We start from the raw sequence: 23072 nt of genomic DNA, 5'->3' as shown, positions 1-23072 counted from the left end.
CAGCAGGTTTCAAAAACTCACTTTATTCCAATGTGAAATGAAGACTGATGGTTTAAAAACAAGAAAAAGTTCTTGATCAGCTGTGGGGATGCCTCGCTTGCTAGCTCGCACCCACTCCCTTTGAAACCAGGCGTTGGGACAGGCCATACCCGGCCGCGGCTCCGTGCAGAGCCACCAGGCGGAGGCCCCAGCCGCAGGACCGCGCCCTCCAGCTCCCAAGGGTGGCCGTCTCCGCCCACCTGCTAGGGCTCTGACAGCAGGCCCAGAGAAGCGGCCCCCTCCCTTCCACTCCCAGAGCTCCTCTCTGTAGGAGGTGCCTGTGTGTCCTAGGACCAGGTAGGGAGCTAAGCTCCACAAACAAGGGACAGTCACTCCTGTATCTGTGACGTCTCCCCCGGGATCCATGATTCAGTCCGGGTTCCCCCCCCACCCCCCTGTGCATTAGGCAGCTGAGGTTGTTCAAAAGGGAGAAGGATACATTCAGACTATACCCCAAGGTTAGCCCCAGCTGGGGTGCGGGGAGTGGGAAGGCAGCACCTCCTGCTGGGGCCCAAGGGCCGACAAGCCAGGGCTGGGCACAGGGGTGTCTGGGGAGCCACCGATGCCCAACCCTTTCCCAACCCCGAGCACAGCCGGGCCAGGCCCGGCCCACCCGTGGTTAGTAAAGCTGCTGCGGCCCTCACTCCGCCATAAAGTGCTCCCCAACCGTCCAGCCCTGCCACAGAGCTCTGGCTCCCCAACCCAGGACACAGGAAAGCTCCCCTCTTTTCGGCTTCAAACCTGGACTTTCAGCCAGGTCGGGCCCGGGGGTAGTGGCAGCAAAAGCAGCAGCCATAATGTCAAACATACAAATGACCTGAGAAATCTCACCTGGACATCACCCACCCACTCGGAACCGGCTCGGGGCTATGTACAAGTCAGGAAGGGCGGAGCAGGACACTCACGGGCACAGACGCACTCGCGCACACCTGCTTGAGGATGGGGGGCCCGAGGGGGCACCTGTCCGCCAGCTGGGAACTGATGCCCACGCGCTCCATTCACGTGTCTTCAATTAGGCCTCTGCGTCGTATACTCTTCGAACCAGTGCAAGAACATCTTTCAGAGGATCAGGCAGGCCAGGCCAGGGTCCCAGGAGGATGCTGGGGGCAGGGTGGGGTTGGAAGCGTGGAGGAAGAGGACTTGCTGCCTCTCCTGATGTGCAGGGCACGCCCCCTTCTCCTGGAGTCTGGATCGCTGGGTAACGGGGCAGCTGGCCGACTGTCTGTCTGTGTCTCCCTTCCTACCCCTGCAAGCTCAGGGAAGGAGGGTCCTTGGCAGCTGGGGGCTGGGAGGCCACATCCTCTGAGGCCCCTGCTGGCTCTGGCTCAGTAGCCATAGGCTCCTCAGCCTTATCCCTGTTCCCGCTGGCCTCCTGGAGCTGGTGCCGCCGCGCCACCTCAGCTTTCAGATTCTCCAAGTCTTTTTGGCTGAGTAGAAGGACGGGGCGAAGGGTGGGTATCAGAGTGGGCCTGGGCCCTCCGTCACCTTACTGGCTCTGCTTAAACTTAGAACAAGATCAGGCTCTGTGCTCTCTGCAGCGAGACACACGTGTGGAACAAGTGCTTCCCTCCCGCAAACAGAAAGGCCCCCGAGTGCTGAAAAAGTACGAACTGCACACACTTGAAAGCCTCCAGTTAAGGCCTGGCTCCCACCCAGCCTTCACGCCCAGTTCAAACCCACTGCACCCCGGCCGCTCCTATAGCCGATTACACCCAAAAAAACCAGGTGTAGAGTGCCACACAGAGCAGATACGCTGTAAATGCCGTAACACTGAGCTGACCAAACCCATGCCGCACACAGGTGGGAGGGAGACGGCGCGAGGGGCTTTCGAAGACGGCACTGTTTGTAAGAGCCGCACAGGGACCCTCAGGGCCTGGCTCTAAGGCACATCGCTACACTGACAGAGCAGGAGTCCAGAGAAGGAATGACACTGCTCTTTACATACTGACACGAAACGATCGCCAAGATAGATTAAGTGCAGGAGAAAAATACCTATGTGCATGGCTCGCTACAATTTGGCACCTTGGGGAAAACGGTTACAGATCTGTGTTTGCCCACTTATGCAGAGTATTTCTGGAAGGATTCACAAGGAACTCCTTGCCACTGGCTATACTTTTCAATTTTGAGCCATGTCAATGTATCATTTATTTAAAAAAACCAAGAAAAAAAATAAAGGCCAACTTCTACGCGGGGGTGGGGCGCCTCACCTGAGAGGAATGAAGAGGATGCCGTTGATGACGTTCAGCTGTTCCAAGACGCTGGCCATGCTGGGGGCTGTGAACTGAGGGGCAGGGAGGATGAGCCACTGCCTGGGCACCGGGAGGCCGGGGTGCGGCCCACCCAGCCCCGCTCGGGGACCCACCTTGAGGGGCGGGATGTTGGCGCTGGAGCCGTTGCGGTAGATCTCGTTCATGGTGCGCTGCAGGGCCACGGCCTGCTGGGTCAGGCACTTGAGGTACTCGGAGCTCTCCTTGGTCTTCTCGTGGTCCTCGCCCAGCTGCAGGGGGCGGGAAATATCAGTGCTGCCCGCAGCCCCGCCCCTCCCTGCCCCTGCCCGCCCCGCCGTGGCCCACGTGGCCCACCTGCGTCTTGTAGATGGTGTAGCCTTCCTTCTCGTGCTGCAGGGCTGACCGGAACTCGGCTTTACTCTCATAGACCCGGGCGACCAGGTGGTGGCTGCAGACAGGCACGGTGCAGGGGGAGGCAAGGGAGGGACGTGAATGGGCCGGTGGGGACGGATGGGTGGTATGCAGGCTACCCCAGAACCCACTCTGGGAACTTTCCAAGGGGGAAGGCAAGTCCAGAGCTCAGAGAAGAGATGCAAGTTGAGAGACATTTCCTCAGGAGTCAGATGGAGGACAGAGTGCTGGATCCCGTGCCCGCCCTCAATGCAAGCGCCTCCCGGGCACCCTGCGGCCGGGGGCCTTCCTGTCCCCTAACCCGGCACAGCCTCACCTGAGGGCCACCTTGAGGGACTTGGGTCCATGGTACTTGGTGCTGACGGCCAGCGCGTTCTCCAGGAAGCGCAGCGATAGCTCACACTCCATCACTCCGTGCAGCACCAGCCCGATGTTGCTCTGGGGGCAGGCGGGAGGCCCCGGTCAGCTCCCACTCCCCGGGCTCGAGGCCAGTCCCGCTGCCCCTCCCCGGTACTCACGTCCAGCAGGGCCATCTCAGGGTGGTCCTCCCCGAACACGAGCAGTGTGAGGTAGCGGGCGCGGTACAGCAGGCTCAGGGCCGTGGACAGCTGGCTGCTGGCGAAGCAGTACAGGGCCAGGTGCATCTGCGGGGGCAGCGGCGTCAGGCCGGGGCAAGCCACGGGTCCCACCCAGCCTGCAGGCCGTGCCGCCGGTGGCTACTCACATATTCCTGGATGGTGTTGGGGTGCTCGATGCCCATCACTCGCTCGCTCATCAGCACAGCCTTCTGTTGGTTGCTGAGGGCCTGGGGAGGTGGGGGGCTGTCACTCCCGGGTGGTACCGCCCCACACCCAGTCTGCCTGGCCCACGAGCCTCCACAGCAGCTCGGCCTCTTCACCTTCGGCCGCAGTTTCTATTTTTACTTTGCACAAAGGCAGCAGAAGAGCGGTCAAAATCCAGCTGCTGTGACCATGGACGTCGACAGCCCGCTCTGAGGCCGCTTCACATCTTAAAACACTTGTCTTAATCTATGCCAACACATGCATACAAATCTAAAAGTGTGCTAAAAATAAAGTCTTCGTAATAAGAAAAGGCAGACAGGCGAAAGAAAACAAGAGTCCTATGGCTGGGGGCGGGAGTGGGGCATCTACAGTGCACCTAGCTTAGGAAACAGCCTCTCAAGCCCCGGGGCCAACAAGGCAGGTGAACGCCACCAGGCCCCAGGAGGGTACAGGCAACAGCACAGACCCCAAGCAGCTTCCCTGGTGCTTACAGGGCTCTAGGTACTGAGTCAGAATTTACCCTTCCCTCATCCCTGTGAAGGGAGGCCCTGCCATCACACCCACTTTGTCCACGGGCATGGCAGCTCTCCCCAGGATACAGCTCTTAAGTGGAGGGAGCTGGGGGGGACAGCGGAGGCAGGCCGCCGTACAGGCAGAACAAGCACCTCCCTGGGTCTCCACCTGCTCCTCCTGGGGGGGCCCAGAGGTCAGCGGCATCCCGGGCCCCTGGGGTGACAGGGGCTCCAGTCCCACCTGCCGGGACTCCTGCTTCCTGCTGCCGTGGTGGTGAGAACGCAGCCCCAGCTCCCCCATGCCCCCCTCCGCCCCGCTGGTGCCAGACCAGGCCCTGGGCCCCTGCTGAAGGCCCAGAGGGTACGCGTGGCCCACCTCAGCGTAGTCGCCCATGATGTAGTGGAGGCGGGCGAGGAGGCGCAGGCAGGCACAGATCTCCACGTGCATGGCTCCGTACACGTTGTTGAACAGGTTCAGGGCCTCGTTGATGAGCTCGCAGCCCTCCTTCAGGAAGCCTGCAGGGCACCCCGGGGGCGGAAGGTCAGGGCCGGCCGGAGGGAAGGGGGCGCCCCCCCCCCCCCGCCGCAACCCTGCCCCGCGGCTGCACCTGGCACGCACCCTGCTGTACTTTGGCCTGCCCGCTCTGGAAGAAGTGAAAGGCGTCTGAAGCCTTCGGGTTGACGTGTTTGACCACAGGGAAGATGTTGAGCACGTCCTCCTCCGTGAACGCGGGCTTGTGGCGGCTGTCGAAGCTGTACTCCTTCAGCAGGATCTGGGGACCCAGCCCGGCACCCGTAGGCAGCCTCAGCCCGGGCTCAAACGGCCAGCACCGCCCCGCCCAGTTCCCCCCGTGGCCCCGGGAGCCCTGCAAGATGCTCTGAGCCAGCCCACCTGGATTCCGGTTTTCAGGGAGATCTCCCGCAGCAGCGTGATCTTCTGCAGCCCGTAGGTCTCCACAGCCTGGTCCACGGTCTCACTGGGGAGGAGCGGCGGGTGGGCCCAGGCAGCCCAGCACCCCTCTGCCCCCTTCTCCACAGCTGCCCCTCCACCCGAGCCCCCTCCCAGCTCCCCTCCCCACTTCCCCAAGCAAGCAGCCCTCCACAGCTCCGTGCTTTCTCCTCCCCGTTCCACTGCCAGCGACCACGGAGGACCCGGACGCTGCTCGGGAGCCCAGCGCCCCTGCACCCATCATCACGTACCACTCGAGGCTGAAGTCAAAGTAGTTCTTGGCCTCCTGGCAGATGTTCTTCCAAAGCTCCTGGGGGGTCATGACAGCCCAGGCTGTGTTATCCGCTGCCCCTGGCGGCCGGTTTCTCCTCCTCCTGTTCCTCTTCTTGGAGACAAGCTCGTCGGCGGGCAGGTGGGCCACGGGGTTGGGGTAGGAGCTCAGGAAGCAGTTCAGGAAGTGGCTGATGGCAGCCGAGAGCCCCGAGAGCTCGACCCCCTGCAAGGGAGGTTGGACCAGTGTCACCACCCGGGCTCCCCCCAACATCCCCATGACCCAGGCCGGGGAGGGAGCGCAGTACCTGTAAGTACGTCTTGAAGATGTGCTTGGCAGAGCGGGTGATGAGCTCTCCGATGCCGATCTTCTGCAAGGGTGCAGAGAGGGGAGTCTCGGTCAGGTCCCAGGCCCCCATCCCAGCCCCGCCATCTCGCAGCCGCCCTGGGCACCACTCACGTAGATGTGGTCCAGCTGGTCCCGGGCCGGGCTCCGGAGTACCAGGTCCAGCACCTTGCCCAGGTAGCGCATGTTGATGCCGCGCTGGCGCATCACCTCGGCCAGCGTGGCCCCGTCCATGGGCAGCACCGCGTGGTCTGCGAAGTCCTTCACCTGCGGGCTGCAGCACGTCAGCCCCCCAGCCCAGGGCCTCTGCTTCCTCCCGCCCTGGGTCTTCCCAAGGGAGCTCACGCTCTCCTGAGGCCCTGAGGGAAGGAGGGGACTGAGACCCCAGCTCCCAGTCGGGAAGAGGGAAGGAGACAAAGCGGCAGCAAGGATGTGAGATCTTGTCCCCAGCCTTCTGCACAGGCCACCCTCACCCCTGCGACTGCTGGGCCCACACGGCGGGGAATCAGGGATGAGGGAGCTGCACAGGCTCTCCTGTGACTGCAGAGGAAGAAGCAGGGCCACAGCTTCATCCCGCGGTTGTGCTGCGCCTCGCAGGGGCCTGGGGCAGCCAGCACGGCAGGCTCAGCTCAAAGATCGGGGGACCCAGCGATCCCACCACTGGGCATATACCATGAGAAAACCGTAATTCAAAAAGAGTCATGTACCACAATGTTCACTGCAGCTCAATTTACAACAGCCAGGACATGGAAGCAACCCAAGTGTCCATCGACAGATGAATGGATAAAGAAGATGTGGCACATATATACAATGGAATATTACTCAGCCATAAAAAGAAACAAAATTGAGTTATTTGTAGTGAGGTGGATGGACCTAGAGTCTATCATACAGAGTGAAGTAAGTCAAAAAGAGAAAAACAAATACCGTATGCTAACACATATATATGGAATTGAAACAAAAAATGGTTCTGAAGAACCTAGGGGCAGGACAGGAATAAAGACGCAGATGTAGAGAATGGACCTGAGGACACGGGGAGGGGGAAGGGTAAGCTGGGACGAAGTGAGAGAGTGACATGGACCTATATACACTACCAAACGTAAAACAGATAGCTAGTGGGAAGCAGCCACATAGCACAGGGAGATCAGCTCGGTGCTTTGTGACCACCTAGAGGGGTGGGATAGGGAGGGTGGGAGGGAGGAGATATGGGGATATATGTATACATATAGTCGATTCACTTTGTTATAAAGCAAAAACTAACACACCATTGTAAAGCAATTATACTCCAATAAAGATGTTAAAAAAAAAAAAAAAGATCGGGGGACAGCATGGCACCTAAGCTCAGGGCTGCCTTAGGGGGGAGCAAGCACCGTGTACATACACAGGGCCTACGTACAAAGCTTGTGGGGGTGAAGATGCCCCCAGCCCCTCTATCAGCCATCCCATCACACAGGGGCTCAGAGGGCCAGACCCCAGCTGCCAGCCTACAAGGGAGGGCACACAGAGCAGAACCTGATGCCTCCCTTGACCCCTGTGTGTCAGCAGCCCCATGCTGGGGAGAACTCCACCCTGCCTGCCTTGCAGGTCAGCAGGCCTAAGTCACTCCCGCAAAGGTTCCACAAGCTTCCAGAGACGGATGAGGCCCCAGGGCCTGTAACAGCACCCTCTGGGCAGTCCCTCGTCCCACTCCTGCCCTCACCAAGCCGGGGATCTGGCAGGAGAGCAGGAAGGCAGCAGCATCTTTTAGCAGCTGCTTCTGGTCCCGAACTTCCTCCTGGCAAGACTCCGGGAAGCGAACCCCTGGGGGAGGGAGGGCAGAGGCGTGAGCCAGGCAGAAGAGAGGCGGGTGGCCAGAGAGACGGCAGCCCTCAGGTGAGCGAACAGGCCCACCAGCGCTGGGGCCCTAGAGGACCATTCACCTGGCGAGAAGATGTCGGGGTTGAAGCGGACGTCAAAGGCCGTGCTGCTGATGGAGCCCACAGCCTTGCATGCGTTGCGGATCACCTCCCGACTGCGAGGGTCTGCTGTGGAGACACTGCCCATTAGGAGGTAGCCCCACTCCCGCTCCGGTGGGGCAGTAGCCGAGCCTCCCCTGTCCTGGGCTCCCCCAGCAGCCACGGCAGCCCCACCTGTCCCGTCGTCCGAGGCGATGGTCTCTGCCAGCTCCTTCACCTTGGCCAGGCCACTAGCACTGCTGCCCTCCTCCTCGCTTCCCACCTCGGGTGCTGGAGGGTCTTCAGGCTTAGACTCCGAGGATGGGGGGTCGCCGTTTTCCAGTGACGGGGGTGTCTCCATCTTGCTGGCCTTCTGCTGCATCAGCTGTAGGGCTGCCAGCTTCATGAAGAGGAGGTACCTAGAGCACAGTGGATGGGGCAGAGCAGGGAATGCAGGAGGGGTATGTAGAAGCGTGACTGCTCTGGCGGCTTCCTGCTGACTTCGGGGGACCTGAGCCAGGCCCCAGCTCCTGCCCTGCTGGGGCTGAGGGATGTTGGGGCTGGACACCCTGCCGGCCTGGGGACACATCCCGTCCAGTGTGCAAGCATCCACACACGTGTGTGTGTGCCAGGTCACAGCAATAATGGGTATCTTCCCAGACAGGAAGAGGACAGCTGGTGCGTGGGGGGCTCACACGCAACCCAGGGCTCTTGAGAGCGCCAGGAACCCCCCTGGCATTCTGACAGGGAGATTATTCTGGGGCATCTGACGGGCTGACCCCTAAGCACAAAACGGCAGCAGCAGGGACCCCGACCCCGCCCCTCCTCCAGGGCCCTGGCACTGGGAGATTCAAAGACACCTAAGCGGATTTCCATGTGCTCCTTGAGGGAACAGCCCCGCTTCCGTCAGCTGAAAGCCACTGGTCTAGCCACTTGCTAGTTTCTGACCCACATAAAGCTCCTGGATGTCCGTGCTGGGGAGCCTGATGCCACGGTGGGTGGCGCTGGGGCTGGGATAGCCAGGGCCAGAGCTAGCTCCTCTTCACTTTCCAAAGCCCCCCCCCATCAAGGATCAGGCCCCAGGACCACCCACCAGAGGATGCAGCCGCTTGCCCTGGCCCCCCACCTGTGCTCCACGAAGGCGTCCACCAGCTCCTGGCGCAGGCAGCAGAGCTTGTGGCGGTGGGCGCGGGGGAAACCGGCGCGGGTGCACTCCTCGGGCAGCACCTCGCCGGGCACGGGCAGGAAGTTGAGGTCGGGGGGGAAGGTGCGCAGCAAGTCAAGGATGTAGTGGCGACCGTCGTTGCCGATGATGCCCTTGCACTCCACGGAGGAGCAGAGCTCCACCTCCTCGTCCCGGTCGTTGAGCACCCGGTGCCTCAGGATCTTGAGGGGCCGGCTCGTGCGTTCCAGCAGCTCCAGGTAACGTGGGTGCGACACCACCGTCTTGCCAAAGTCAATGGAGCCGTAGATGACGCTCTGCTCCTGGTCCCGCTCCAGGATGCCGGGGATGATGGACTGGGCCGTGACACGGTAGCCGCGGTAATCCACCACCACCGTGCCCAGCGTGTACAGCCCCTCCACGTCCACGGCATTGTATGTGCGCACGCCATTGAGGTCATTGGTGGGCGCCACATAGGCCGCCACGTCCCCCCCGAAGTCCTTGTAGTGGTCGCGGACATCAAAGCCCAAGCTGAAGAAGATGTTGTTCCAGATGAACATCTGCATCTTGGTCTCCTCGCTGGGGTTGATGGCCATCACGTTGCCATCGATGACTGCCATGGCGCCCCGCGTGGCTGCCGCTGTGAAGTCGCTGTGTACCTGGGGGCCCGAGGTTGGAGGGTGAGAGAGCCGCGGGGTTCATCCCGCCTGGCCAAGCTCGCCCAGGGCTGGTGGAGGTAAGCAGGACAAAGTTTCCTCACATTTGGAAAAGGGCAAGAAACCCCAGTTTTGGACTTCCCTGGTGGCGCAGTGGTTAAGAATCCGCCTGCCAATGCAAGGGACAAGGGTTCGAGCCCTGGTCTGGGAAGATCCCACATGCCGTGGAGCAACTAAGCACGTGTGCCACAACTACTGAGCCTGCGCTCTAGAGCCCATGTGCCACAACTACTGAAGCCCACGTGCCTAGAGCCCGTGCTCCGCACCAAGAGAAGCCACCACAATGAGAAGCCTGTGCACCGCGACGAAGAGTAGCCCCCGCTCACCACAACCAGAGAAAAGCCCGTGCGCAGCAACGAAGACCCAATGCAGCCACAAATAAAATAAAATAAAATAAATAAATTTATTTTTAAAAAAAAGAAACCCCAGTTTTGAAAAAATGTAACACTTATACTGCAAGAGAGAGCAGAGCTTAGTGATTAAAAGGGAGAGCGAGGACTGGGGTGGGTCTGGGAATCACCAAATACGTGCCAGGTGACTTTGGCTGCATCACCTCTCAGACCTGTTTCCTCATCTATAAAACTGTGACATAAAAGTATCAGCCTTTACAAGGTGTCTGGAAGATTACAGGAGGTAATGCCTACACAGCACCTGGCACAGCCCCTGGCAAAGTGAGCACCCCGGACTTTAGATCTTATCTTCACCATTATCATCTCTAGTAAGATTATGGGAGATTTCAAATAAACTTTTTTCAAAAGCACTGCTTCTTCCTCATCTGTCTCAGGAAAAAAAACACTAAGGATATCTCAGTAAGGCACGTGTGTCCAGCTGAGGGCTCCACGTGGGTGTGCTGGGAGGGAAGCTGTCATGGACCTTGCCACTCAGCCCATCCTGGAGGCGTGTCCCCACCGGTTCCGGCCCACAGACACTAAATCTCAGAGAGGCCAGAAGGAGTTGGGGTCGTCTACCAGGAGACGGAAGGCTGGCAGAACGCCCTGGAAGGTCCCTGACAGCCCACCCCAGCTTCCGTCTTGTTCACAGAAAACAAGCAGGTAGGTGGCAGGAGGGCCTGCGGCCACTGGTCAGGCCTGAGGGGCCACGGGCACCTTGAATATGGCTCTTTCTCGCAGCAGCCGCTCAGGCAGGTTCTTCCGAGGCAGCTCCCGCGTTGTCTGCAGCTCTTCATTCCAGTCCCGGGTCTACAGCAGGACAGGGAGGGAGACACCGGCTCAACCTGAGCCCCCAGCACCTGCTCGGGGCAGTCCCGTCCCCCGCCTCCCCGCAGACGGCCCCCTAAGCACCCAGAACCCAGCCTGGCGCCCACCAGGGGAAGGGAGGGAAGAGCTAAGGGTGGGCCGCCAGGCTGCAGGCACCTGTCCTGGAATATGCTCCTCGTAGCCCAGCCGGGAGGTGTAGGCGTCCTCTGCGCGCACACAGTCCATGGCGTGCTCCGCCTGGGGCGCTGTCCAGCTGTATACCTGGAATGGGGTGGCGATCCTCTCGAACGGGTGGCGCTGGACCCTGTGGCGGGCAGAGGGGAGATGGGGCAGCCCGCTGAGCCCAGAGCCCTGCCCTGGGCCCCTTTTCCAAGGTCCCACTGGCTCTGCCGTCTCCCCACCAAGGCCCTGTCCCTGGAGAGTCCGACGGAAGCACACGGCCGCCTGTTGTAGGGCTGCTAGGCTGACTGCTGCCTAGAAGGGAGCTCTGGGGTGCTGGGGGCACAGCTTAGGGCAGGAGGGCTAGAGTTCAGGCTGTATGGTTCACCCACCCCATGGGACGTGAGATGAGGGACAGATGGGCCAAGGTGCTACCTTTTCTTCTGCAGGGCAGCAAAGTTTTTTTTGAAGGTTGGGCTGATCTGGTTGAGCAGCTCCACCAGGGAATGGCTGAGGAAGCGGGGGCTGGCAGGCTTGGGGTTGAAGTGGTACGCTGTGGACCTGCAGGGAGACGGTGGCCACTGTGCAGGGCACCCCAAGCGGCTGCCCATGGACTCCGAACGGGCTCGCACAAGGACTTACTGGTTCAGGTAAAATCCCCGAGTGGATGCCGTGATGCTGACTTGTCGGTCCTCGGCTGTGATCACAAACAGGTACATGAGGTCCCCGTGCATCTTGCGATTCCCAGGGGGTGGGTTCCAGCCGCTCATGGTGAGCACTTTCAGGCACTGCAGGGGCTGCAGGAATGGCCAAGCATGAGTGGGCCAGGCTTCCTGGTGTGGCGATCCCCTGCCCCAAAAGAGACCTGCTCCCACCTTCCAATCACGGTTCTGGGGCTGCAGAGGACACAACGGCCGCTCCCGGCTCCCTGGAAGCATGTACTCAGGCGGTGTACAGTCGATGGGGTCCATCTCCAAGCCCTTCTTCCGCTTCCCGCTGTCTGAGGGACCCGAGGCTGGTGGTCAGCCCAGGACCACCCAGCGGCCAACTCCCTCCCCGGCTCAGGTGGCCCCGGTCTGTGTGCCTCCAGCCCCGCTTCCCTCCAGGTGGGAAGGCCGAGCCCTTGGCCCCTTCACCAGCCCCTGGCCAACTTGCTCCCGGCCTGTCTGCCCAACCGCCAGCCCCAATGCCTCCCGCACCTCCCAGGTCGCCATCAGTAAAGACACTCAGGAAGGACAAGGAATTGCAGTCAACCCCGTTGAAGGCATCGGATGGGTCCAGGCTCTTGAGCAGGTCTCGAACGTGGCGCACGTGGATGCGGGCCTCTCGCACCGTGTATGGCTCTGTCGGGAGGGGGATGGGCAGGGCGTCACCAGGGCAACAACCCACCCAGCAGAGAGAAGTTGGCCATGGCACTACCAGGAGTGGTCTTGATTTTAGTTTTAGGCTTTCACTTACAAATTCCCTTATGAACACATAAGCTGGAATTCTGCTTTCAACACATACACCTGCCTGCTGGTGGGCAGGGATCCTTGTCTGCAAAGAACCTTATGCCAAAGGGCACAAGAAATGCCTCTGGAAGTGCACACAGAAGCCCCCTGCTCTCTGCCCACGAGTGTCTTGGGTGGGCAGCCCGGCACAGCTGCTAGGTCCCCATGGGCTCAGTCCAGTTCTCCCAGGGCATCCCTGGCTGGGGGTGGCCTGAGGACTTACAGGACCTCAAACTGCAACACTGCTCCCCAACTCATGTTTCATGAAATTTCAATGAGGGCTCTTCTGGGGAAGGACAGAGGTTTCGTCATTAGGTAAGTCTGGGCACAGCTGGGTTACATTTTTCCCACATTTGCTCCTTGGCTGACATGCCTAGAACCGCAGTGCCACCTTTCCCCAGGTAACCTAAGTTCACGTGAGTTTGTTTTTTTTTTTTTTAAACAAACAAACCAGACTCACCGTGCCAGCTGACCGTCCCACACTGGGCCTGACTTCCCTGCTCAAGAGCCGTGAAACCTTACTTTCCTTAAGAGACGGAGCTTTTATCTATAAAATTTGAACGGGCTGATTTCAAGCACCTGCCTGGTACTGTTTGTTTTGTTTAAAATCACGACTCTGATATTCAACCCATGAAGTTGGAGGGTGTGCCTGTGATGGCCTGCGAGGCAGACCTGTGCTCCTGCCTTGTCTTCTCCTGCCTCCACAAGTTCAAGGCTGCCCTGAGCCTCCACACGCTCATCTGTGACACAGTGACACCAAGGTACCAGCGGGAGGGGTGGGGTGGGGGTGAGTGCCGCCTGGCCCCGCCTCCTCATGCCCCCGCCTCCTCATGCCCCCGCTTGGCAGGCCGCACAACTTCCGGACAAACCTTCCACCACGCGTAGCACCGAGCCCTCCTGCAGCCCCTCCACACTGCGCAGCTCTGAGAAGTGGTCCAGCATGTTGCCGTCCAGGTGCAGTGAGAAGCAGGTGCGGTGACATGTGTCTTCACGGTCCATGAGCACCTGGTGGATCTCCTGTACCATCTCCTGGGGGGACACCTGCCAGGGAGAAGGCCCTGACCAACCTGGTGAAAACATACCGCTTCCCCAGCCTAAAGCACCTGGGTCCCTAAAGTCAATGCTCCAAATACTGTTTCCCCCTTTTTGGCTTTTATTTTAAATTCCAGGCCCTGCCCATACATACCATGCCCACTTGCACCTGTGTGTGTGTATGTGTGTGCAGGGTATATATGCACATGTGCAGGACAGAGCCTTGCCCTGTTACCCGCAAGCTTAAACTATTCCTGCAGACCAAGAGCAGGCCCTGAGTAGAGCAGCAGGAGGCATAAAAACAAGGAAAAGAAAAGAGTCATCTTGCCTCCTCCCTTGCCCAGCGCCAAGGTCCCCAGGGCAAATGGCTTCCCCCTTCAGGAAGGTGTGCTCTGGGGCTGAAGCCTGTGGCTCCAGAAGACACAAGAGGGCCTCACCTGGTTCCCCAATGAGTAACAGTTTACAAGGCCTCTGGGTTGGCTCTGCTCTTGAAGACCACCCACTACCACTCTCCTCTCAGACAGATGGTAAAACTCCAGCCAGAGAATTGACCTACCTGAGGGTGGGGAGCCCTGGGACCCCAACATTACCCAGCCACTACCATACCGATCCCCAAACAGGGCTGGCAGTCCCAGCTGGGATCTGTCCCCTTGCATTGAAGCAACGGCCTGAACCTGGACTCCCATGTCCACCACGTTAGCTGAGTGACCTTGGAAGGCACAGGACCCTCGGTTTCCTGCCTCAACACGGGGCCAGACCGGGCAAAGGCAAAGCTTGGCTTCGCACCCTCATCCTCCCCAACAGGCGCAGGCCCTGGCCCCCAGTAGCCCTCTATCATCTCACCTGGAGGGAGAAGGGCTCGATCCCAGGAGCCAGGATCTTCACAGAAAAGCCCGTGTCCTGAATGACAATGACTTCCTGTCCAGTGGTCTCCTCTCCCGGCTCAGCCTCATCCAGCCCATTTTCCCGGGGCGGTTCGGCAGCCCCCTCTTCCTTTTTCAGGCTCTCCGGGCAGTCCCCATTCAACAGCATGACTGATGGCAGCTCTGCGGGGGAAAAGAAAGGAGCTGAGTCAGACGGGCCTCGCTGGCGAGGTCTGCCTCACCTACCAGGGTGGACACAGCCCTACAGAATGGCGTCTACCTGTCCTCCCAAGACTCAGCCCTGCACCAGACTCCGGTCCCACCACACCCCAGGGCACGCCTGCAGGCTACTGCCCGCCCGCTCGCTTGCCTCCACACCCCGGGTCCTCGCTTCCTATCTGCTCCTCAGGCCCCCAGTCTGGCAGCCGTGTGAATAGGCCACCCAGACCACTCTCCCCAGAGCCACCACTGCCACCCTAAGGGCCAAACCTGAGGGTCTGCTCTGGTCTTAGGCAACTAGCTGCTTGGCTCCCCTCCCCCACCGCTCACTTCCTCCTCTTCCCTGATGGACTCTGCTGCTCTTTTTCTTCTCTCTCCAGCTTGACCTCCTCCTGGCAGTCCAGCTGTGGATGTCCCGGGCCCCAGCCTCTCCTCATTCCCACCTCACCCTTGCCGGTGACTGCAAATGCCCTCCCGTCTCCCAGCTCACGTGACCAATCCAGGCCTCGCTCCAGTTTTTCAACATGTGGCCATCCCTTAGGCCTCACCAGACTCATCTTGTCAGCATGGAATTTATCTTCCTCCACAAACCAGCCCCTGCTCTGCGAATGCTTGCCACCCCCATCCCTATCTAGTCACCCAACCTAATCTCCAAACTGGTCACAGGACTGCTGCAGGTCATTTCCCCTATTTCAAGAATTCCACTTGCTGTACACCTGAAATTAACATAACATTGTAAATCAACTGTGCTTCAATTAAAAAAAAATTAGAACACGCACTAGTCCTAATTATGCGTGTATATGTACATTTGTATCTATTCCAGTAGAAAGACTAAAAGACTCAATTCAGTGGCTTTCCTTAAATAACAGGATTAAGAGTGATATAATCCTTTCCTTATAAAGTCTGTACTTTCCAGGTGTTTACAATAAGCTTGTATTATTGTATGACACAATTGTTAAACCAGTGTTTATTTTAGGGTATGATTTAGAAAAAAATGTATCAGGAGCGTTTTGAGAAAACCAGGGCATTGAAACTGTAGCGAGCAAATTCTTATACCAGCTTTTGTGAACTGTTCATGTTTTATATCCAAAGTCTACAAGTGATCTTCATTTCCATGGTGTGACCATATCCTTAGATGAGTAGCTAAGTGTGATCCAAAGACAACACTTGTGCTTCTACAAATGAAATTCCGGTAAATATAGATAACTCCTTTTTAAAATAAAGTGCTTTTTAAGTTGTTATTAAAGGTGACCATAGTAAAAAAAATATTTCAATTAATGGTAAATCTGCACAATTAATGGTTAATAGGAATAAGTGAAAATCCATAGAATCAAATAAATATAGCTCTTTTTCCTCTTCCAAAAAAAAAAAAGGTACCACTCAGAACCTTCTAATACTCTCCACTGCTCTACCGCTCACAGGAACCGAACATCTTAGGCCTGAAGTCCACCTCAGCCCCTGCCAGTTCTCCCCGTCAAGGTGCAGCTACACCAAACTACTCGGAAGCCTAAGAACAAGCCACACATTTTCCCTCCTACCTGCGCTTTTGTTTATGCTGCCCCCCATATACCATTCCATCGGGCAGACTCCTACTCATCCGTCAAGGCCTAGGTGAAATAAACTCTCTTCTCTGAAGCCTGACCAATGACCCCTGGCAGCAGTGTCGTGCTGCACTCAGGGGGCTGTTCACACCAGCAGCTCTACCTTCCTCCTCCTGTCTTGCCCGCACTCAACAGAAAGGCACTGAATTAATGAATTAATTACTGTAAAAGCCCCGCACTTGTGACCAGCAACCGACACACATGTTGTGGGGAGAAGAAGCAGGTGACGAAAGCTCCCATTTCTCCGCAGGCACTAAGGGGAACAGAGGAGAGCCCTTCCTGCCCTGCCCCGCTGGGGGAGAGGTGGATGTCCTCGCAGAAACCCTCCAGCGAAACACAGGCCTGCCTGGAGCCCCACTGGCCCACGGGGCTTTCCAGCCCAGGGCCTGCCTGGCAGCCAGACTGGCCCCTTGCTTATCTGGGAGCTCCAGACAGGTCAGCTCAGCCAGCTCTGCTCTGGACCCCAACCCATGCAGACTCCACCTCCTCTTTCCTCCCCAGCTGTGAGGAGTGGGGACGGGGTGCACCTCCCCAGAGCTGTGTGGGCTCTACCCAGACCTACCAGAAACATGGAGCAGGGGCCTCGGGAAATGTATGAAAGTCCAGATAAGCCTGACACATAAGGGCACACGGGGGCACCGGGAACGGGACGGGACGTGGAGAGAAGCCACTCCCTCTTCCCGCGTCCCCTCAACTGAGTGATAAACAGAACGGCCAGGAGCTCAGATACGGTCCCCTCCTCCTTCCCCCAAATAAGGATGTCTGAGGCCCAGAAGTTCAGTGCCTTGGCCAAGGTCAAGAGCGGACCCTAGATTCCCCCCTGGAGAGCCCCCCTACCACATGGCTGCCCTGCCCTCAGTCCTGGCCCACGGCGGGCCTTCAGTAGCTGTCGCCACCTCCGCTCCCAGCACACCGCTCCTAACCTGAAGGTAAACTCCCAACAACCACAAGGACGCACAAGGACCTCTCCTTCACGTGAGCCCACAGTCCTAGGCGGGGCGACCCCAAGCCCCTGGAAACTGAGCAGCCGGCCCCAAAGGAAGAACCTGGCTGACTCTGTGACACGGCAGACAGGGACAGGAGGGCGGGAGAACGGTGGTGGTTGATCAGTTTTCAAAATGCAGCAAAAGGGGTGACAGCTATGAGGCGGCCTTCCCCCAGCTGAGGCCTTGAGCAAGGCTTTGCTGGCTGACCAGCCCTCAGGATGAGGGGTCCCCTGCCCAATACAGAACAGCAGCTTTGAGGTCTCTGAGACCCCAAAAGTGGGAAACCAGAGACCTGGACCCAGACAGGTGGCCTGTGCTCCCTGAGTCTGGGCCAGGAGGACAGAGAGGAGGGCAAGGATGGCCACAGCTCCCACTCCCACCCTGGCTCAGGGAGCCTGCCCAGAAGGCACCTCTGCTGCAGGCTCCCGGCCCAGGGGGCACCCAATCTCCTATCAGATTTCAAAGGAATGTGGCTGGTTCCCAGGGGCCTCCACTCCCCTAAGGCCAGCCTGCCCTGCCCCTCCTCTCTCCTGCAAAGCACCCTCAAGGTCTCCCTACAGCGGGATCAAGGCCCAGTGGCCTCCCCACCAGAGGCCAGCCACTTGGCTCCCTGTCCCCACAGCCCACCTGGTGTGGTCGGCGGCTGCCCTCGCCCGCGTTCTGGAGTCACAGGACCTCCATGGCAGCGAGTCAGCCAGCTCTCCAGCTCAGGCCCGGCACTGCCTGGGTGCCTCGTCCCGGCCTCTGCCTCTACCCTTGCCGCCATGCAGCTGGCCGCCGGCTGGCTTCGGGTTTCAGCAGGGCCAGGCCTGCTGGGCGGCCCTGGGAAGGGCACAGTCCCCCTGCCTCGCATCCTGCTCAAGGTCGGCCAGAAGGACGGCCGTGGGCCCGGAGGCTCTGGTGGCTCCAGGACCCCAGGTGGAGCTGCCACCAGTGCTCAGGCCCACCTCCCTGTACCCCCAAAAAGAGGGTCCCTGCTGGTGAAGCAGTCAGCGGGGCAGGAGAACCCAGCGTCTGGGGTACCTGGGCCCCTCAGGATCGAGGGCCCCTGGCCGGCAGGGGTAGAGCCCAGCAAGGGGGTCCTCTCCTCGGCCCCAACCCCAGTGGGAGTGGGCAGGACCGCTTCAGCCGGCTGCCGGCAACAGCTGGCACAGACTCGGGCCCAGGCCATGAGGTGGCCGCCCCCCTGTCCACCGGCTGCACTGAGCACCCTGCCTACCTCCTGGGTCAAGAGGCTGGCTGGGGCCTCTGGCTCGTGCTGCCCCCTGCAGGTGACCTGACAGCTCTCCCCTTCCTGAGAGTCACTAGCTCTGGTGGGAACCCTAACCCCAGACGCCCAGAGGACAACTGCACCCGTACCCCAGGCCTCCAGCTCCACCAAGAAGCTGGCAGGCTCCGACTTCCCTCCCCAGCAGCCCCTGAGCTGCCAGGAGAAAACCAAGTCTCTCCCCTGGGGAAAACAGAGCTGGCAGCAAGAGACCAAAGGCCGCGCGGCTGTGGAGAAGGAACATGCCCAGCCTTGCCAGGGCGCCTTCCCAGGGCCTCTGACTTGTTGCCAGGGCCCAGGCGGGCCTGCTCCGGCAGCCGTACTAACCAGGGTGGGGGCGGCAGCCAGGCTCCCTCAGGCCTCCTCCAGGCAGCCCTGAAGGGCCAGCACCCAGCAGGCCCACCGCTCCCCGCACCCCCCGCCGAGGGTTCTGGCTCGCGCACACTCCGCGGAGGGCACGAAGGGCCAGGCCCCGGCACAGCCCCTCTTCTTCCGCCGCCCTCCCCAGACACACCCCAGCCCTGTGGAGAAGGGGGGGCAGAGCAGCCTGGCAGTGACCCCTGCGTAACTGCTACAACCACTCCCAACCTGGTTACCACAGAGCCAACGCTCACTCTAGGCCCAGCCCGTGGCAGGTCCCTCCATCAGCTCGACCAGCCCATCTCACTTGAGGAAACTGTGGCTCCAGAAGCTTAGTAACCAAGCTGCCCAAGGTCGCAGAGGCAATAGGCAGCCAAGCCAGGTCAAGAAAACAACCAGGTTTGTCAGACGCCCAAGCCCAGGCCTGAGTGCCAGCCCCCAGGCTGCAGCGCCCACCAGGTAAACCTCTACACCCCTGCTTCCTTACCCCAGGGGGTACCCCTGAGGATCTGGGCTTTAGGGAAGGAGAAAGGCGATCCTCTGCAGAATGGGAAGGGGCTGCCCAAACAGCATGGCATACACCTCCCACCCCCCAAGTCTTCACTGGCCAGACCAGAATGAAGAGATAAAGCACAGCCCTGGCCTGGCCTGGGAGAACGTGGACCCAATGGGCAGCTGAAAGGAGTCAGAAAAGAAACGTAAGCCATCCCAGGTGGCCCCTGTGTGCGTTTCCCAGCCTGGCATGGCCTCACTCAGTAGACTGTACCAGGGCCAGGCCCCGCCCTAGCCAACCTCACAGGGTGAGGCTCCTGCAGGAAGTTAGGCCTCAGAAGGCATATCACCCTATCCCAGGGATCTGGGGCTTCAAGGGAAAGGGGTGGGGGCAGGTAGCCTAAGGAAGATCCCAAGGAGGTAGGCATCTGTTTGCCTCCTTCCCATCCCCACCCAGGCCAGAAGCGGTCTGCAGGGTCTGGGGAGAGTCCAGTGTTCCCTGAGCTGCTCTGCTCAGACCTACCCAAAAGAAGAGCTCTGGGGTCCTGTCCAGGAGCTCCCCTAAGCCCCCAAGTTCCTCTCCTGTCTGCCAGCCCCCTTCCCCTCCGCTTTGGGCCTCAACTCCAAGGAGCCCTCCCCTAGGCAGAAGGAACTCGACACACCACCATAAACTTGAAAAACCTGCTATTCTCTTAACCCCTAAAAGTAGCTTTTTTCCCAACAAGGCAACTGATCCTTGGTCCCCCCATAAAAGGCCTTGATCACCTCCTCAAGGGGACTAGTCCCCCTAAAGGGGACTTCCAGAGCTGGGTTCTGAGGTCAGAAGCCTGGGTGAGGGCCTGTTGGGGGGTCTCCATTAAGGCCTCCTCCTCCTTTGAATAGATTCAGACTGGCTATAATTCAAGCCCTAGCTCTATACAAGCTTCCCAGAGGCTTAGGGAGCCAATGTTCCACCTGCTAGTATGCTTCCAGTTTCCCCAAAATGAACAGCTGTACCCTCCCCTGACCCAGGTTGCCCCAGACAGACCCCCTCAAAGAAATTCTCCAACACTCTCCCCTCTCCTCAGTCCCTATGTTCTCAGCATATGATTCCAGCCAACATGCCTCTCCCAGCTTCCTCTGGGACAGGCCAGGGCAGCCTTGGCAATCTGGCTGTGAGCTGGAAATCCAAATGCTGAATTGCTGTGTGACCTTGGCCAAGTCGCTTCATCTCTTCAGGTCTCTTTGCTGGAGGGGAAATCGACCTCCTCTTATCTAGCCTGCTCCACTGATTCAGAACCTCATCAGGGTGAAGCCTGGTAGGCTGGAGTCATCAGCATTTGTCATGCTGCCCAAACCTTGGCCTTCTCTAGGCAATCAGCAAAGCTGCCACAGTACCTATCCCCCACCATCAGCTAACCTGGCTGTGATCAGTTACAGGGTCAGAGAACCCACCTAACACTGTTCCCGTCCTGACTCACCCAAGCTGGGAAGGGAGATGAAGATGACAAGTCCCTTTTGAGGAGAGTTATGGGGAGTGGGAGGCACGGGGAGTTCTGCACTCCCACCGTCACCCAGGGCAGAGAGGGACACAGCCCAGCCCTGGGACTCTGAGGAAGGTTTGGAGATGACAACCCAAGGGCTGGGAAGGGGCTTCCAACCTCAGGGTTGTAGTCAAAGATGTGATGGAAAAAACAGAGGGAACAGAGGAGGCCCAGGAGAGAGGCAGGCCCCACCTGAGAAAAACTGCAGCCACTCCCAAAGCCAATGCCACACAGCCCCACGGGGGAGAGCTGGGAGCTTGACTCCATGCTGATGACCTTTGCCTTAAAAACAGCAACTCTGGGCTGACCCACTTTTCGCAACAAGGCGGGTTAATGATCAAGTTCTGGCACAAACACCACCTCCTGCCAAGGAGTTTGGCTTTGCCCCCATACACACGCAGACCCCCAGGTCTGCCCTCCAGGCCGACATCTAACAGGACGGAGATCAGACCCTGCAGACCTGGGGTTAAAGCCTTGCCTCTGGGAACGGACCACAGAAACCCCCACACAAAACACACACCCCAACTTGCACTCTTCCCACAGACCAAGCCTGAGAAGTCCCAAGCTGAGTCTAACTCGCAAGCCTGCAGCCCTGTGCACAGGGAATGCTTGGGATCCTGACGCGAAGGGAGTGCTTGACGGAGCAAGTGTCAAGTGACCCCCGTCCGGAGAGTTCCCCATGCCCGAGGGCGTAGGAGGTGGGGCCGCCGCGTCCGTCCGTCTGCGGAGCCGGCACACCCCGAAACTGCATGCGCGTGCACGTCTCCCCGCGATCTGGCACGCGTGTGTTAGCCGCCGCTGCCCGCCCCGGGACCCCACGTGTGAAGCCCGGGCCGCAGGCGGGGGCGACAGTGAAGGTGACCTTCAGGGCGGGGGCGCCCGGTGGAGGGCTCGGCGAGATGCAACCCAGCCAGGCGCGGAGTGAAGGCGGCGGTCCCCGCGCAACCCCGAACCCCCCCGCCCACTCGGCCCGATTCAGCCTCCCGCCCAGCTGCCTCCCGACCCCGGCCCCGCTCACCCGCCGCGCCCGGCCGCCCCTTGCCACCGGCCTGCGAGCTGGGCTCCCGGGCGCTGTCCGCCGGGGCGGCCGCCGGCAACTCGTCTGTTTTGATGACCATGGCGGCGGGAGCGGGCGTCCGCCTCGGCTGTCCGCGCCGCCCGCCGCGCCACTAACCCAAGTGCCCTGCGCGCCGCTGCAGCTGCGGGAAGGACAGAGTCACCGGCCCACGTGGTGCGCGCTATGGCCTTTGACCCCACCGCCGCTCCCTTGCCCCGCCCTCGCGCCCGGCCCGGCCCACGAAGGCCGGCGAGGGACAAAATACGCCACGCCTCGTTCGCTGTGTACGAACGTGGTGACTTTCTTGAACGCCTTAAAGGGAACGTACCCTGGCTCTGGCTAGAGAAAGGTTTCGGGCCCCCTCGAGGGGCGGGGCTACGGAGAGGAGTCCTTGCGGTTCGTTGCCCGTCGGGCGGGCACCTTGACCTTGCGGGGAGACTCGTCTGGACTACTATTGCTTACAGTCCCCTCTCCCTATGGCTTCCTATTGCAGATCTGCCAAATGACCACGCGGTGTCTAATCTGAGGTGTTAATATGACCCTCAGCGCCGTGCTCACCGAGCTTGCCGTCCCCGAAGGGGTGGAGCGGGTGTGCGTCTGGCTTCTTGAGGAGGAGGTGGAGGATAGCCTAGGGCATGGTCACAAGAGGCAGGGGTGGCGGGTGGCTAATAGGGATGAAGTGCCAGAGATGAGCCCACCAAACTTTGTCCTGAGCCACAACGGGCTCCCCTCTGCCAGCGGCCTCGACACTCCCCACCAGATGAGTCCTCACATCCGCCCTGGCACATTATCCCCATTTTTGAGTGGAGGAAGCCAAGCTCAAGGTCACACAGAGAGCAAGACTTTAGCTAGAACAGGCTAAATCCACAGCCTGGACACTTTACAGTAGTTCACGTTTTCAGATGTTTGGGGCCTGGTGGGGACTGAGAAGTGAAGTCAGAGAATGCTGCCCAGATGACATTTTACCAGGTCTTGCCAGTGAGCTGAAGTTCTCCAAGCCGAGAGGGTGAGACGGTTTCCTTGCACAGGCCCAGGAAGCCATTGGGAAGCACTTAAGGCATATTCCAGGAACTAATAGAAATTGGGAAGCTGAAGCTGCAGAGGTTGGCTGGGGTGGGCCTAGTGCCTCATAAAAATTGCAGAGGAAAATGGACTTTGTCCTGGAGTACGAGTGATGGGAACGGGAGCCAGTGAAAGGCTTTAAGCACTTAAGCAGGAGGAAGGGAGGTGAGAAATGCTTTGGTTGCTGTGTGGAGGATAAGGGGACTGAGCTAGACCAGGGGGAGACGAGTTTGGACCATTGCACAAGAAGGCTGGAAATAAAAACAAGACCTGACTACAGCCCACCACATGGAAGGTGGGCAGTCAGGTGGTACATGAACCTAACACGGAGTTGGATTGGAAATCTGCATCCTGCAACCTTGTCTCTTCTCGAAACCTTGAGCAAGTCACTTGACTAT

The 23072-nt window shown here is 59.4% G+C and overlaps 1 protein-coding gene across 2 annotated transcripts; it reads right to left on the bottom strand.

Annotated features, from left to right (window-relative positions):
- Nucleotides 1–21769, bottom strand: CLUH (clustered mitochondria homolog). Of its 2 annotated transcripts, none has more exons than XM_032616914.1 (26): nt 21574–21769; nt 14088–14290; nt 13082–13253; nt 11922–12065; nt 11598–11722; nt 11365–11519; nt 11158–11283; nt 10720–10867; nt 10453–10545; nt 8595–9289; nt 7664–7887; nt 7454–7555; nt 7234–7334; nt 5652–5804; nt 5500–5562; nt 5173–5417; nt 4865–4949; nt 4592–4745; nt 4349–4488; nt 3403–3483; nt 3197–3322; nt 2995–3116; nt 2622–2715; nt 2402–2536; nt 2247–2320; nt 1–1466 (listed from the first exon to the last, which is right to left on the bottom strand). In XM_032616914.1, exons 1-26 carry the CDS (start codon nt 21671–21673, stop codon nt 1280–1282), a joined length of 4047 nt encoding a protein of 1348 aa, XP_032472805.1. In that variant the 5' UTR covers nt 21674–21769; the 3' UTR covers nt 1–1279. The 2 variants fall into 2 exon arrangements, with proteins under 2 accessions (XP_032472805.1, XP_032472804.1); XM_032616913.1 differs by having other exon boundaries at nt 3–1466; nt 7454–7558; nt 21574–21756.
- Nucleotides 21770–23072: the final 1303 nt, after the last annotated feature.

The sequence above is a fragment of the Phocoena sinus genome, chromosome 20 (assembly GCF_008692025.1).
Source record: "Phocoena sinus isolate mPhoSin1 chromosome 20, mPhoSin1.pri, whole genome shotgun sequence".
Classification (NCBI taxonomy): domain Eukaryota; kingdom Metazoa; phylum Chordata; class Mammalia; order Artiodactyla; family Phocoenidae; genus Phocoena; species Phocoena sinus.
The sequence above is the reverse complement of the archived record's forward strand: the minus strand, read 5'-3'. Positions and strand labels throughout refer to the sequence as shown.

Coding starts and splice junctions, on each gene's coding strand:
- CLUH (XM_032616913.1), bottom strand. CDS start 21,673: ATGGTCATCAAAACAGACGAGTTGCCGGCGGCCGCCCCGGCGGACAGC. Junction 11,284..11,364: donor CGGGGATTTTACCTGAACCA/GTAAGTCCTTGT, acceptor GTCTCCCTGCAG/GTCCACAGCGTACCACTTCA. Junction 7,559..7,663: donor CGCCTCGGACGACGGGACAG/GTGGGGCTGCCG, acceptor GTGTCTCCACAG/CAGACCCTCGCAGTCGGGAG.